At 36.2% G+C, this 14,264-nt stretch overlaps 1 protein-coding gene across 1 annotated transcript; it reads right to left on the bottom strand.

Moving 5' to 3' along the window:
* Positions 1 to 210: 210 nt before the first annotated feature.
* On the bottom strand, positions 211 to 13,317 carry UBE2B (ubiquitin conjugating enzyme E2 B). The gene is made up of 6 exons (XM_019740296.3): positions 12,869 to 13,317; positions 10,230 to 10,310; positions 8,737 to 8,762; positions 4,921 to 5,010; positions 1,910 to 1,998; positions 211 to 759 (listed from the first exon to the last, which is right to left on the bottom strand). The coding sequence occupies exons 1-6, from the start codon at positions 12,910 to 12,912 to the stop codon at positions 631 to 633; spliced, it is 459 nt and encodes a 152-aa protein (XP_019595855.1). The 5' UTR covers positions 12,913 to 13,317; the 3' UTR covers positions 211 to 630.
* Between the last annotated feature and the right edge of the window lie 947 nt (positions 13,318 to 14,264).

Genomic DNA, 14,264 nt, shown 5'->3' with positions numbered 1-14,264 from the left:
ACCAGTTATGTCTAATTGCTCAACTGAAACTAATAGAGGTGCATTCAAAATAAAGTTTGAGATTACAATTGGTGTTTGTAATCAAATTTGAAGAATTTCTTGATAAAACAAATTTGTTCTTTTGAAATTGGAAATGAAACTATCAATTGATGGAGAGCTAGAGACTTATTAACCCCTCCTGCACAGTAAGGAAATAAGTGACAAAGTCTCTTGCACTGAAGTTATGTATTTTAACAGCTTTACATGTAATATTCATATATAAAAAACTTTAAGTGCTTTTCTCCAATTTAAAAATCTAAAGAATTCAAAAATAAGGCATTCAATATTTGAAAAAAGTACAGATTTACAAAATGTGTATATTCTGTCATGAAAACTCCACACCAACATTATACACTTGGAAAAAAATACAAACAGGATATATTACAAATTTATGTAAGCAATAACTTAGTTCACACCATGCAATAAAAAGTACATTAATCAAGATACACAAGCTTTTGTAGGTTCTAAACTGAAGGACTTTTTTTTCTGCAGAATCCTTAAAACCGGTGGCACTTAAAATTTGTTAGCCTTTCTACTGAGAGGTAAATTATACACAACAATGATGAAAAAGATTAACAGACCAGTTGTCTATTATGAATCATTCCAGCTTTGTTCAACAATGGCTGAAACTCTTTTCTCATATTCTCGTTTGTTTTCCTGATAAAGTTGTGCTGCCTGGCTATTGGCTGGACTGTTTGGATTCGGTTCATCCAGCAGAGACTGGAAGGAAAGAGAGAAAGAAAAAGAGATTTGCAGAGTTATTCTTTTTTTTTTCCTATTAGTCCAAACCTAGGATGTAAGCAGAGTTATTCTTTATATTAACATAGGTTGTAAAGGAGCACAGAAGCTATAAAAAACAACAGAAATTATCCAATAAAGAAATGGCAGAAATTAGTATGTCTTACATATTTTTAAGTCTAAATACTTTCAGAAATAGCTTGATAATATGATAAGTTTTCTGCTGCTAGTGAACTGAATCTTCTAAAACAAACAGCTCAATTGCCTTAAGATTTCTAATTTAAAAGAAACTGGAAAAGAACCAGATTCATTAGCATACTAATACATTAAACCAAGAAATAAGCAGCTTGATTTGGTTAAGTACCATACCTATAAATAGCTTAACAACTAACATTTCCAAAGTTAAACTATTATTGTGGTTACTTGGCACTTGTCTGACAGTAAGGTGGGTAGTGATCTTGTTTCCTTTAATCTACCAGCCAGGAATGAAATAAAAAGGTTACAAACAATGTTCACAAAGATGACCTCAATAAAAGCAGAAGTGTGATAGAAAAAGCTTTAAAAAGGTCACAAACCAAAATGTTACATGTGCTCTTCTCAAATCCACATAACTAAAACGTCCCTCACTCCACATGTCCACAAAACTCACTCAAGGTCAACTCTGAAATATTCTGCCAAAGTGCTTTGGCTATATAAATAGTGACATTACTTCCTTTTTTTGAAATGGAATTTCTTGGATGGGGCAACATCCTCAATGCTTCTCTGCACTTGGCAGTTTCTTGAGGTCCCTATGATTTTTCTAAGCAATCATCTTTATTTGTCCTCAAGATTTTTCACTCCTCTCCACAACCTTTGGCTATGCTTCATGGGCACGAACAATACTTGACCTAGGAGAACACTTTACTGATACATGATCAGGAAAATGACTGTGTATCTGACCTAACGTGGTCACTAATGAGAAAGCAGACCAGTCATCTGAAAATCATGGGTTTTTATCTGAACTCTGCCATTAGTTACCTGGGTGCTACAAAGGTAGGTTAGAGTTTGCTCACTTGGTCTTTAGATTGCTAACGGAGTTGATTGTGTCCCACAGAATTTTGAAAAATCATGATGTATCTTAACATACACTTACCTGAATTGATGTTAAGATAGAAGATACATCATATGTTGGACTCCATCGATTCTGAAGGATATCTAAACATATGCTACCATCAGCATACACTGTAAAGACAACACTGAAACTGGTTACATATATTAACTTTGTCATATCTAACAGTTAAATCTTTACCACAAACAGAATGCTTGGCCCAGTCAGAAGTTTTGAACATTAGAAAATAAGTAAATCCCCTCTTGTCTCACAGGAAAACCAGTCTTAAAATTAAGGTCTCTTATTTTGTACCTTTTCATCAGGAGGCTGAGAGTTAAACTTTTTTTTTTTTAACACATGCCATGTAACAAATCTGTTTAAATTTCACATTTCCACATATTCTTAAATAAAGCTCTTCAAAATTTATTTTTTCATACAGCAATTCCACTCCCAGAAATTATTCTAAAATGAATAATCACAGACATGCAAAGTTTTATTTACAAATGTTCATGGATATTTCCATTTTTTTGTAAACACTTATACGTAAATATTTTTCTTTGAAGTATATGCAGTTACAAATATACTTGTAAGACTAAATGCCAAAATGTAAGTAGAGGATATCTGTAGGTACTAGAAGTATGAAGGTTCTTATCTTTATTTTCTTTACCTTTTCATGTATTTTATGATTTGTTTTTGCAATGACTATGCATTCCTTTTATAATTAAAAAATAAAAATCAAGTGATTAATATATTTTAGAAGTCTTTAACATTTGGGAGGCTTATTTCTTTTTGAACTGATTATATGAAAATACAAACAATGAACATAAATTTTTATCCACCTGCAAGACTATCAGTACGATAAATTTCCAGAAGTAGAACTGCTTGTGTTGACAAGGGGTAAATGCATTTAAATGTCATAGATACTGCCAAATTGTGGAAAGCTTCATGGAGCAAGCCAGATCATTCTACATAAAAAAAGAAGTAAGTGCAGTTTTGGAGAGAGAGGAGGCAAATTATACCTAAATACTGTCATTTCACAGGGCTCTATCCTCAGTCCTCTTCCTTCTTACCCTTTACATACCCTCTGGGCAATGTTATTTTTACTCCAGTGGCCTCAATTTATCCATGTGCTAAGTACTTAGAATTGTTAGCTTTCGATCAGATTCTAAGTCTCAGCTTAAAAGCAGTATAGTCAACTACTTACTGTCTACCCCATAGGAACATCAAACTTAGTAAGCCCAAAGCAAAAACTATCACCTCTGTAAAACTCATAAAAGTATAAAATGATTTTAAAGTTTTAAATTAGTAACTATTTTTGAGAAGAAACCAAAAAGTTAACATCCATCGACTGACAAACATAAAATACAGTATATCCATTCAGCAATAAAAGGAAATGAAGTACAGATGCGGGCTTGCTAGCTGAAAGAAGTTAGTCACAAAGAACTGCATATATTATAGGATTCCATTTATATGAAATGGCCAGAATAGGCAAATCTATAAAAGCAGAAAATAAATCAGTGGTTGCCTAGTGCTAGAGGGTTAGGAGAAATGGGGAGTGATTATTAACAGGCATGCGATTTTTGGGAGAGGCTGATAAAAATATCCCCAAATTGATTATGGTCATGGTTGCACCACTCAGTGAATATACAAAAAACTACTGAACTGCATAATTTAAATGGTGAATAGCATGGTATGTGAATTATATTTCAATTAAGATGTTTAAACAAAAAAGTAAATAGTAAAAAAAAGTACTGATAACAGAAAAAAAGGAAACCATGTTATTAATATGAAAGGATGAAAAATAACCTAATACACTGTTTCCCTATAAATTAGTTAAGGTTGAGAATCTTACACCTATACACATATATCTCCTGCACATTCTACAGTGAATCCCACCTTGATTTACAGAGCCCCCTTATTACAATTTGGGTTGATTGAATACCAAGTCTAAGCCAGATAAAGCTACAGTGGAATAAATTGTAAGTGTCTTGGGAATTTCCCCCATAACAGAAACAAAAAGTAAAAGTAAACCTGTCTTGGCTTAAAAAAAAAGGTAACTGGAAGGAAAAAGCAATTAAATGTATTATTGAAGTCACACTGATGCTAGACACATAAACACCTCTCCTTTGAGTAGAAAGCTCTGTCTGCCTATCGCCAGCATATGTAGTCTGCAGTATTAGATCAAATATACTCAAGAGGATCTCTGAAAATGTTACTCCTGAAAGTAGGTTAACTGATGGGGAAAACCGCACTTAAATGAGCAAAGGTTTCAAAAAGGAAAGACAGCTCAAATATTTTAGAAAATAAGTCCTTTACATAGCTATTTATAATCCAGGAATATAAATATTATAGAATAGTAAAAAGTCAAGGAAGAGCCAATTTAATTATAAAAGGGTCACTCTGCAATCATTTATAAAAAATAGTAAAAAAAACTTCTAAAAAGAAAAATAGAAACAAGAGAAAAAAATGAAAAACTTATTTTCAAAAGCCTTAAAAAAATTTACATACCTTTGACCCAGTAATCCCACTTCTAAAAACTCATTTTAAAGAAATATTCATAGGTATTTGAAAAGATTTATTTTCAAGAATGTTAAGTGCTTTTCATCACCAACTGGACACACACTGATTAAATTATGGTAAACTCATATTTACAGAACATTTTGCAGCCATTAAGAATGATGCAAAAGAGTATTTAATAAGGGAAAATGTTCATAGCATATAAAAAAAATTAACTTTACATATAACATGATACCAAATTTGTACAATCATTTTTTGTATTTTTTAAAAGCTAAATTTTAAGCGACAACATTCTTTTTGGTATCTTTCGTATTTTTACAGATAGGTATTACTTTAAAATCAGAAGTTATTAAAACAAAACAATGTTACCTCAAATTTGGAATCTTGGTAAGATTCCAGACTACAAAAACGTGGCTAACAGTGACATGAAAACATCTACAAGTGGGTCCTAAGAGTGAGAAGTATGAGGCAAGACCTAAAAGGAAGGACGTTTTTTTTCCCCCTCTAACATTTGCAAAGTCTAATAAATTGCTACTTACCATTTGGATGAAACATTTTGGATAAAAACCTAACAGTTGGCGGTTTATTTGGATATTCTTCAGAAAATTCTATTACTAGTTTAAAAGTACCTAGATAGAAAACAAACCAAAATAATTATAGTAAAGGCAAGCATAACTTTTTAATCTCTTCATCAATCAATTCCCGATACAATATTGGTTTTTGTACAATCACACAAAAATGAATGTCAACTTTAACTTAGCACATTAAACACAGTAATATACTTCTATTTACGTTAGACCGTTAGCACGCAGTATGGACAAGCACTTGGGGAACTCAGACTTTCATGTACTATGGGTGAAAATGATAACTGTCATATTTTTAAAAGGCAATTTGGGCCCTAGCTACTAAAACTTAAAATGCATATTTGGGGAACTACGGATAGTTTATTATAACTTAGAAAGGGGTGCCCAGAAGATTTTGAGAGAGGGTGACTACTACATGACAAAGGATTAGAGGCATGGGTGCTAATATGAAAGGTCTATTCTGTCCCCATACTATCCCTTCACTTAAATAGGCCAAGAATCAGTAAGCATTAGTGTAACTGGCTACTATTGCTGGTTATAGACCAACATGGTAGATTTTGGTCAGTCTATATTAGTATTTTATGGCCAATAAAGACACAGACATTTTAAAAAATATGCATTTGTAACAAAGTCAATCTGTTCATACCAAACAAAAAAGTTACGAACTCTCAACTCCAACTCCACTCTGCAGAAATAACAATGGTTTTGGGTTTGTCTTTTTAGAGCCCTTTAATTTTGAGGTTAATTCAAGTAAGGATGGAGAGACCTCTAACTACAACCCCTTGGACATATACAGTAAGTTGAGACTTATTTCTAATGAAGTCAGTAAAAGTTTAAACCACTCCAGATCTGTACAGGATGCTTTCCTTATTTTACCAATGCAGTTTTAAAGAAGGTATGTCAACTATAACTGAAAATACATTTTAAAAAATAATCTAAAAACAAAAACCCTTGGTGAATCTAAATTATAAATTCCTGATTTCAGTTTACCAAGATTAGAGGTAAAATATTTTATATTTTATCTTCTTCACTGGTCATATATTTGGTATACAAAAACTCTTCTTTACTTTTTTTTATTTAGAAATTTGGGATTAGGGAAGCCAAAGATATAATCAAAATCAAAGGTGGTATCTATTTCATATTTTGATATATTAATAGAGGTACTATGAAATATACAATTAGTGGAGACAGCCTCATACCTAATTATGTATTTTTAAAGCTTATATTTTAATATTTTTTAATTACAAAAATGTACCACATTTTTACAGGCAAACACAAATTCGAAAAAGCTATTTTTAAGTTTTAGGGTTTTTCCCCCTATATTATGGGGTCCCAAGACCCCTTTTACACTCCTACCCCCAACCACCACCAAGCTTCCAATATGAAATCACTGAACGTGAAGCTGGGAAGAGATGCATGCCACAGCATACCATTTTATGATATCTCCACCAAAAATAAAAAATACTTTCATTTTAAAATATTGGGTCTCTAATAACCAGCTTGTAAAAATTCCCCAAATTTTTAACAATCTGTGCTCACAAATTGGTATAAGTTGCCTCTAGCACACCACTGGCTGTAACAATTGACATGTTGTATTAGAAATTTTCTATACTCAGAAAATCTTAAAATATGTATCATTAATAACTATAAACTCATTCATTACACTTTAATCCAAGTAACATTTATTGAAAAAATAGCTATATTTCCCCCAAGTTAGCGAGAAGTGAAGCACTGTTCTACATTTGTGCAATTCTCTTTAATGACTGGCTTAACAAAAGACAGCTGGAGTCTCTTAGCTACTTCTGCATTCCATCTGTTGCAATATGCTGTTTTGGTGGAGGCACAGGAAGAAAATCAAGCATCACACAAACATGTAAATGAAAAAGGAGCATTTTCATAGTCTTTTCAGATAACTGCAGATATTTTTTGGTATTATACCAAAGAAATGGTAGGTTTTTAAAGGTTAGTTGCAATGCAGAATCTGAAACCATATAAACCTTCTGCATCAGTTACATTAAAAGCTGTTGCACATTGCATAAATCTTTTATCAATCCATAATTTTCTATTATACATCGGTCATTTGGAAAATAATTGGTTCACTGTTATACAAACCTTCTAAATGTCACCATATTCCATTATATACCATCAAAAAAATCACATCTGAAGTCTTAAAAGTCTTGGGAAGCCGCCGTTTTTATCAGCAGCAACAAATACTGTCAGTGGCTTTCCTTGACCTAACAGCTCACTTTTGAGAATGTCTGCCAAGTACTCAAATCTAAACAATCATAGTTTGTCTGTCAGTTATTCTTTCAAGTTAAAAAATGTTCCATGAAAAAAGCAGTAGTTTAAGTTGCAACTCAAACAACTGCAGAAGTGCTTTTCCTCCAGACAATCATCACACTTTGGCACATAAGAGAAGTGCCGTATGCATACCTCCCATTTCATCACACAGAATATTAAAAAGGTATATACTCACGGGTCAAAATTTAGTAATAATTAATTTCTACTTTTTCATCAGACATTTGTAAGTGAAACTTTACGTCTTTTAAAATGCAAAGAATATGAGTATTAGTACAGTTTGGTGCCACAGTCTTGATTTATTGCCAAGATGCTGAACTGCTTAGGTCGTTTTGGTCACTAATGCTTTTGTACCATCAGTGCAAATGTCAGTACAGCGAAAATGGCAAATAGTGTCTTAGTATTGGTATGAAGACAGTTTTAATCACATGGAACTCCGGAAAAGGTCTCAGGGACCTTAAGAGGTTTATGGACCAATTTCAAGAACGCCCTGGTATAGACTAAAAACCCCAAGTATTTAAGTGCTTCTCTTTTTTATCCTGACCTAGAGGTAACCACCGATAATAGTGTGGTACGTAACGCTTTTAAAACACACACACACACACACACACACACACACTTGCATGTATGTACTTACTAAAAATGTGACACTACAATATACATCATTCTGCAATGTTGTCATGTCCAGATCTACCTTATTCCTTAACAGGTACACAATATTCCACAGCTATATTATAATTTGCTATCCATTTCCCCTATTGGGCATTCAGGGTATCTCCTTAAAAATAGTGCTGCAATCAGTATCTTTGTACAAATACCCTTGATGGGTTAATGCTGAAGCCATTTTGATATTAAAAACAAACCAGTTTAACAATTTTTTTTTAAACATGCTATAATTAGGGAAAACTAAATACCTGGTTAAAATCAATTTGAGAAGCTCAATTATAAATAACGTATTAGAACTAGGTTTCCATTTTCGTGGCTCTTGGTGAACATACTGAATTTAAGATGCAAAAGATTATGCAGAATACTATTTATGGATGTTGAATGCTAGCTGTATGTGATGCTACAAGTAGCTAGCTATGTATATTTAAGAACAATTTCAGCTCAACATCCTGTCAATACAGATAACAAAGTTAATAAAATGCATGATCACTCATTCTCCTGGTGTTTATCTCAGAGACATCACTAGCATGCTACAAGGCCATCAAAATTTATAACTATTCTCAACATAGATCTTACCATCTACACTTACAGTTCTGTAACTAAATAATCAAAGTAACAGAGTTAACTGGCAACAGAGGTGATCAACCTGATATAGAAAGAAAGTCCTTTGTAAATTATAACTTAGTAGCATTTAGTTTTAATTTTACCTATTAACAACAGAAAATAATTTTAAGTAGATACATTGGTGTTACAACTTTCTACTGAAAAAAGCCTAATACTATAGAAAGCATAATGAGAACGACTTACCGTCTTCAAAGGGTGTCCCTTCTGGTCTGAAAACAAGAAAATTTCTGGTTAAAAACAGTTTTTCATTCCTTCATTCTGCTTTTTCCTGATTTTAAAGAGTGGAAAGGATAAACTCACACAGAGAAAGAGGGTCTCATTCGGATGATTTGTGGAGTCTTTAAGATGTTGTTAGTTTAATATCACCTTAGCCCTAGATTTTTATAGAAGTAAGTATAAAGGGTAACTTTCATTTTCTAAGTTTTCCTTTTAGGGTGGTTTTATAAAAAAAAAACAAAACAAAACAAAAAAAAACACCCAAAAATAAAGCCATTATTTTAGCACAAAAAAAATTCAGTTCATAAATAACAACCAATCATTTTGTAAATATATGTGTTAGGAGAATGTCCCATTTTCAATTTACATCAGTAAAATGGAAATCAATACCCTTTAAGATAATTATGACACCAAAGCAGTGTTCTGCTTTTCAACAGAGCATTATCTCTTGTTCAAACTGGACAGACAAAACTGAAATCACCAAGAAAGCCAGTTTCTTTTGCTCCAATCTTTTCCTTGCCTCCGAACCCCAATTTCATTTTTCCTAAGCAACAGCATGAAATTTAGTCATTACTTGCAAGGCATATTCAGGATCTCAGATAGGCCCGTTAACAGCCTGAATTTAATATAATCATTTTACTTTAGAAGGGTGAATGAACTACGCTATTTTTTTTCACTAGTTTTTAAGGTAGACTCATAACTGATTTAGTGGCAACTCAGAATTCTGTTTAAAAAGTATTACCATGTAAAGTTTTAGTACAAAACCCTAGTTTAACAAGAGTAAAAGAAAAAAGATCAAGTTTGAGAAAGCCAAAGAAAAAGCACAAGGAAAATTTAAATTAAAGATGCAAATATGCAATATACTATATAATATGTAAAATGTAAGACTGCCTTCTCACAAGGCTCCATTCAGCTACAGCTATATCCCATTTTATTGTGCTTCACAGATGTTGCCTTTTTACAAATTAAATCAAGGCCCTCCACCAGCAAAAAAAAAAAAAAAAAGAAAGAAAATTACGACTTGCTTTATTGTGATGGTCTGGAACCAAACCCGCAATATTGCCTGTATTTCACACTGGGCTGTGAAACATTTTTCATTTAAATTCTTGCCACAGTGTAAGTTCTCAAATTTTTGGTTCCCAGCCTTTTTATAGTTCCAGTGGAATGAAAGCATGAACATTTGCTTGGTACATTTTGTACAAAATAATTTATCTTTTCTCCTTTAGTATCAAATGGTATTTTTATCAGCAAAGCCAAAGTCATTATAAAATGATATGTATTAACACCAAAGCACAAATAAATTTTATGAAACTGCCAAAACTCTTATCAAAATGATTTTTCTAATTTACTTTGCAGTTTCTGTAAGATCCCCATTCCACCTTCGCCTCTCTTCCTAGTTGTTACACACTTTTTTCTTACAGAATCACCACATCTATCAATCGTTATATCCTTCAACTCACCCAAATATAACTGCATTCCACTGCATGATGTTGTTTTCAGATGGTGCGCCACTGACACCCACAGGTGGGTCCTCTTGCAATCTAGAACCCCAGGTAGTAATTTTACAAGTTGAACATTAAAGCCAGGAAAAAAAGACCAAACAGAACACCTATATACCATTTACTTTGAAACACAAAATAAAACCATTTTCTTTTCCTTGTGTTGAGCTGGAATAAACCATGTAACTTAAAAAAAAAAAAGAAAGAAAAAAGACCAGGTATACACTTATCTATAAATTATCTAAAATTCCAAAGGGTTTGGGAGTATCCCTCTTCAAATACCATCAAGATTAAGATATCTCTTCAAGAACTAATGTATACAGGCTTCCCTCAAAAAAAATAAAAATAAAAACCTCAACTGCAAGAAGTATTTTCACAGAACATCAATTTTGCTGCTGTATGAGTCCTAACCACAGCTATTTGTGCAACATGGCCACCAAACCTCCTCCCACCCCCCAAAATACAAAAAACCTCAGTGTAAACTAGGGTTTCCGGGCAGGAATTCCCATCCCATTCTCGTGATTATTTTTTTCGCTTTCCCATTCTTGAATCCCGAGAAAAGTTGGTCGGGAAATCGGGGAGACGGGCTCCTTAAACCCAGTAATACCCACAATGGGAAATAAACATACTACTCACAATGTATCTTAGACATCTTTCCTATTTATCACTAGGGTTTCCAGGCGGGAATTCCCGCCTGTTCTCAGGAACTTTTTTTCTTTTTGCTTTTCTGTTCCAATCCCAAGAAAAGTTGGTCAGGAAATCGGGAAAATCGGCTTCTTGAACCCAGGTGGTTGGTAGTATTGGCTGTCACTTCGTGGAAACAGTTCATTGTGAGAACAGAAAACAGTTTATATCTCCGGATTCGGGAACGAACAGCGAAAAAAACTCCTGAGAATGGGCGAAATCCTAGTGTAAACACTAAACTATTAAAAACACATATCCAATTTAATTAGGAAACTAATTTTAGGCAGGAGAGTTACTTTATACAATTTGTTTCAATTGGCAATGGCTTTTAAAGTAATCAAAGCTTCATTTAGGTTTTCCTATCAGTCCCTATTTTAGAGGTTCGGCACTAACATTCAATTTACCTCTCAGCTCAGAAGACTCAATAGAAAGCTACTACCATCCAACATTTGTCATAGTCAAATTCTCGTAACCTGGAGACCCTTGGAAAACTAGCAAAAGTGCCATGTGTTCAACTCAGAATAAAGCAGAGAATCACAGTAAGAAAACCAGGGTAACAATGGACACAAACGAAGTTTTATTATTTGAATTTCATTCATGGGAGTTAGTCTGAAATCTACTGATTTCAAGCTTCAGAAGATGCACGAAATAGGGCATCTCCTTTTAAAGACTGTTACCTCAGTGAAAAATGAATGCTACATTATATATATTACACATGCAGTGATTGTCATGCAGTATAATACTTTGAAATTAGTCTACATAAAAATGGTTATTTTTAGTGAACCTCAAGCAGATTAGGCCACGATGAAGAAGCCTTAGAGGAATTAGGCTGCTTGATGCCCACCAAAGGCTAAGAAAAGTTACGAATATATTCAATGATAAATTGGCCAAAGCCCAAAACAATAACTTCCAAATGCCTCACCTACGACGTTTAATTGTGAAGTTGAGAGGTTACTTCCTGAGCGGCTAATCTAAAATTTTATACTAGATATTTTATCTCAATCAAGGCAGGTCTCCCATGAAAAACACTTAAAATGTGCAGAGGATCTCAATATTAAGTTTTTTCAGTCATTTTTTTCCCGTACCTCCAAGTATTCAATCAAACGTAAACTGAAAAGAAAAAAAATCACTTCCTCCTCACTAACCCCCACACTTCTCAACAAAACCCTATTTTACAAAAGGAGGCCCAGGGAGTATCAGGTTAACGGCAGTCTCAGGGAAGGCATTTTTCCAGACTTTGGAGGCTATAGATAGGCTTTATACACCAGGCCACGGAGCTGAGTTCCAGAAGGCACTGGCAGCCGGTGGTGCCAGCTCGAGTCCCAGGTTTCTAAGCCAGTTCTCAAGGTCCTTTCAGGCGGACGGGGGAGAGTCGGGTTTCGGAGGATGGGTTAACCACCTCCGGATCTCGCGCTGCAGACCCCACCCTCACTGCAGAACGAACTGGGGGGGGTGGGGTGGCTTTTCGCCCCAACCCTGTCCCTCCGAGGAGACCGCAGGACCCTCGAACAAAGCTGACTGGTGCAGCAAGCAGGGAAAGAAGCTTCCCCAAGAGCTCGTTTTCGGGAGACAAGGAGGGGGCGCCGCCGGGTGCAGGGGTGGGGGTGGGGGGGTGAGGTTTGAACGCTAGGGCGAGACGTCGGGCAGCTGGCCCGAGCAGGCAGCGGGGAATCCTAAGACAGCCCACAGCCATCTTTTTACTTTTGCGGGGGGAGGGGGTATCGAAATGTCTTACGTCAGAGGAGTGAGCAAGCAAAGCTGTGGAAGTGCGAACGGGGGGGTAGAACTGGCCTCCGTCGGTCCCGCGGGGCCCACAGTCGGCCCTCTTAGGACCGTGAGAGGAAGGTATCCCGATCCCCACCCTGCAGGCCCGTAGGTCTGGGGAGGAGCCATCCTGGCGAAGGTGAAGGGCTTACCGCTTGAAATCCCGCATAAGCCTCCTCCGGGCCGGGGTCGACATGCTCCCCAGCTACCCCGCGGTCAGTCTGAAAGAAAAGAGTCCCGCGCAGCCCCCCCACCCCCCGGCGCGGCGGCCGAATCACTGCGGGTCACCGCCGCCGCCGAGGCTGCACAAACAACCCTGCAATGACGTCTCCCTCCGCCACCTCCAGATCCCTCCGCCCTCCGCCACTACCACAGAATGAGGGGTGGAGGAGGCGTAGAGAGGCCGTAGGAGAGCTCGTACGGTAGCCTTTCAGCAGGACCCTATCCATCGTGGCTGCCTGAACTAATCGAAAAATTAGTCTTCTTTGTGTTTAGGCTGGAAATTGTGAATTAAGAGACACCGAAAAATCGAAACACCACCCTGTCTCTCCCCCTTTCATTAATTTAGGCCCGACCGGGTGGGGAGAGAGGGACTCGAGCGAAGTCGGAGATTTCAGGGAAAGGAGGAGGGATGACGTAAAACCACGTGACTGCTGGCGGAGTTGTCAACAATCCACCCCTGAGGGGGAGGGGGCGAAGTATCTAGAACCACGTGTCCCTATGACGCGATTAGAACGGATCCCTTGAGAGTGTCTCCTGGATCTGAGTCTCCCCCAGGTCAATGAAGCAGGTAGTTAAATTGACTGAGCTGAGGGCGGGCATATGCCTTTATTAGTTTTCCATCTGTTTCGTCCTATGAACAGGGAGGGCAATCGAAGAGGTCGTGGTGGAAGCAAAACTTCTTTTGCTTAAGTCTTTAAAACTGAGCCGAAAATAATTTGGATTTAAAATCCCCTCTGGTTGGTTCAATGGCTTATCAAATCTGGTACATGAAGAAGAAAGAGTGATGGGGGCCTTCATTTTTTCTAATAAGTGCAGGATTGAATACTGAGGCCCATAGGAAGTAAAATCCCCTGAAATACTTCCTTAGGGCCATGCAATAGCGTGTATGTATGTACATTGCAGTAGGGTTTCCAGGGTTGGAAAGTCTGGGCAAAGATAAAAGAACGGTGTAGATTGTCCAAGGTTTAGTCACACTCCATATGGAATTAAGAATTTTGTTTTTCCTGTATGGGTCTGCCCTCATATGAGGATGTGTCCAAGTCCATGGATTTGGCTAGGATGGGGTACCATTGTATTTGTCAATAAATGTGGGGATGAGGTCTCCAGCACATCATCAATGAGAGCACATCAATGGAAGGTTGGTTGTCAAAGAAACCTAAAAATATGACTCAGATCTTGGGGGGATAAATATACAGTTTCCCCGAAAATAAGACCTAGCCAGACAGTGAGCTCTAATGTGTCTTTTGGAGCAAAAATTAATATAAGACCCGGTCTTATAGTAAGACTGGTCTATAAGACCCGGTCATTAATATTAGACCGGGTCTT

The sequence above is a fragment of the Rhinolophus sinicus genome, chromosome 5 (genome assembly GCF_057876585.1).
Source record: "Rhinolophus sinicus isolate RSI-liver-muscle chromosome 5, RSI-T2T, whole genome shotgun sequence".
Lineage (NCBI taxonomy): Eukaryota > Metazoa > Chordata > Mammalia > Chiroptera > Rhinolophidae > Rhinolophus > Rhinolophus sinicus.
The sequence above is the reverse complement of the archived record's forward strand: the minus strand, read 5'-3'. Positions and strand labels throughout refer to the sequence as shown.

Excerpts from the sequence above, each read along its gene's own strand:
- UBE2B (XM_019740296.3), bottom strand. The coding sequence starts at position 12,912 with ATGTCGACCCCGGCCCGGAGGAGGCTTATGCGGGATTTCAAGCG. Across the intron at positions 8,763-10,229 it reads TGGAATGCAGTTATATTTGG|ACCAGAAGGGACACCCTTTG; the intron begins GTGAGTTGAAGG and ends TCTTGTTTTCAG. Across the intron at positions 5,011-8,736 it reads AGGGACACCCTTTGAAGACG|GTACTTTTAAACTAGTAATA; the intron begins GTAAGTCGTTCT and ends TTTTCTATCTAG.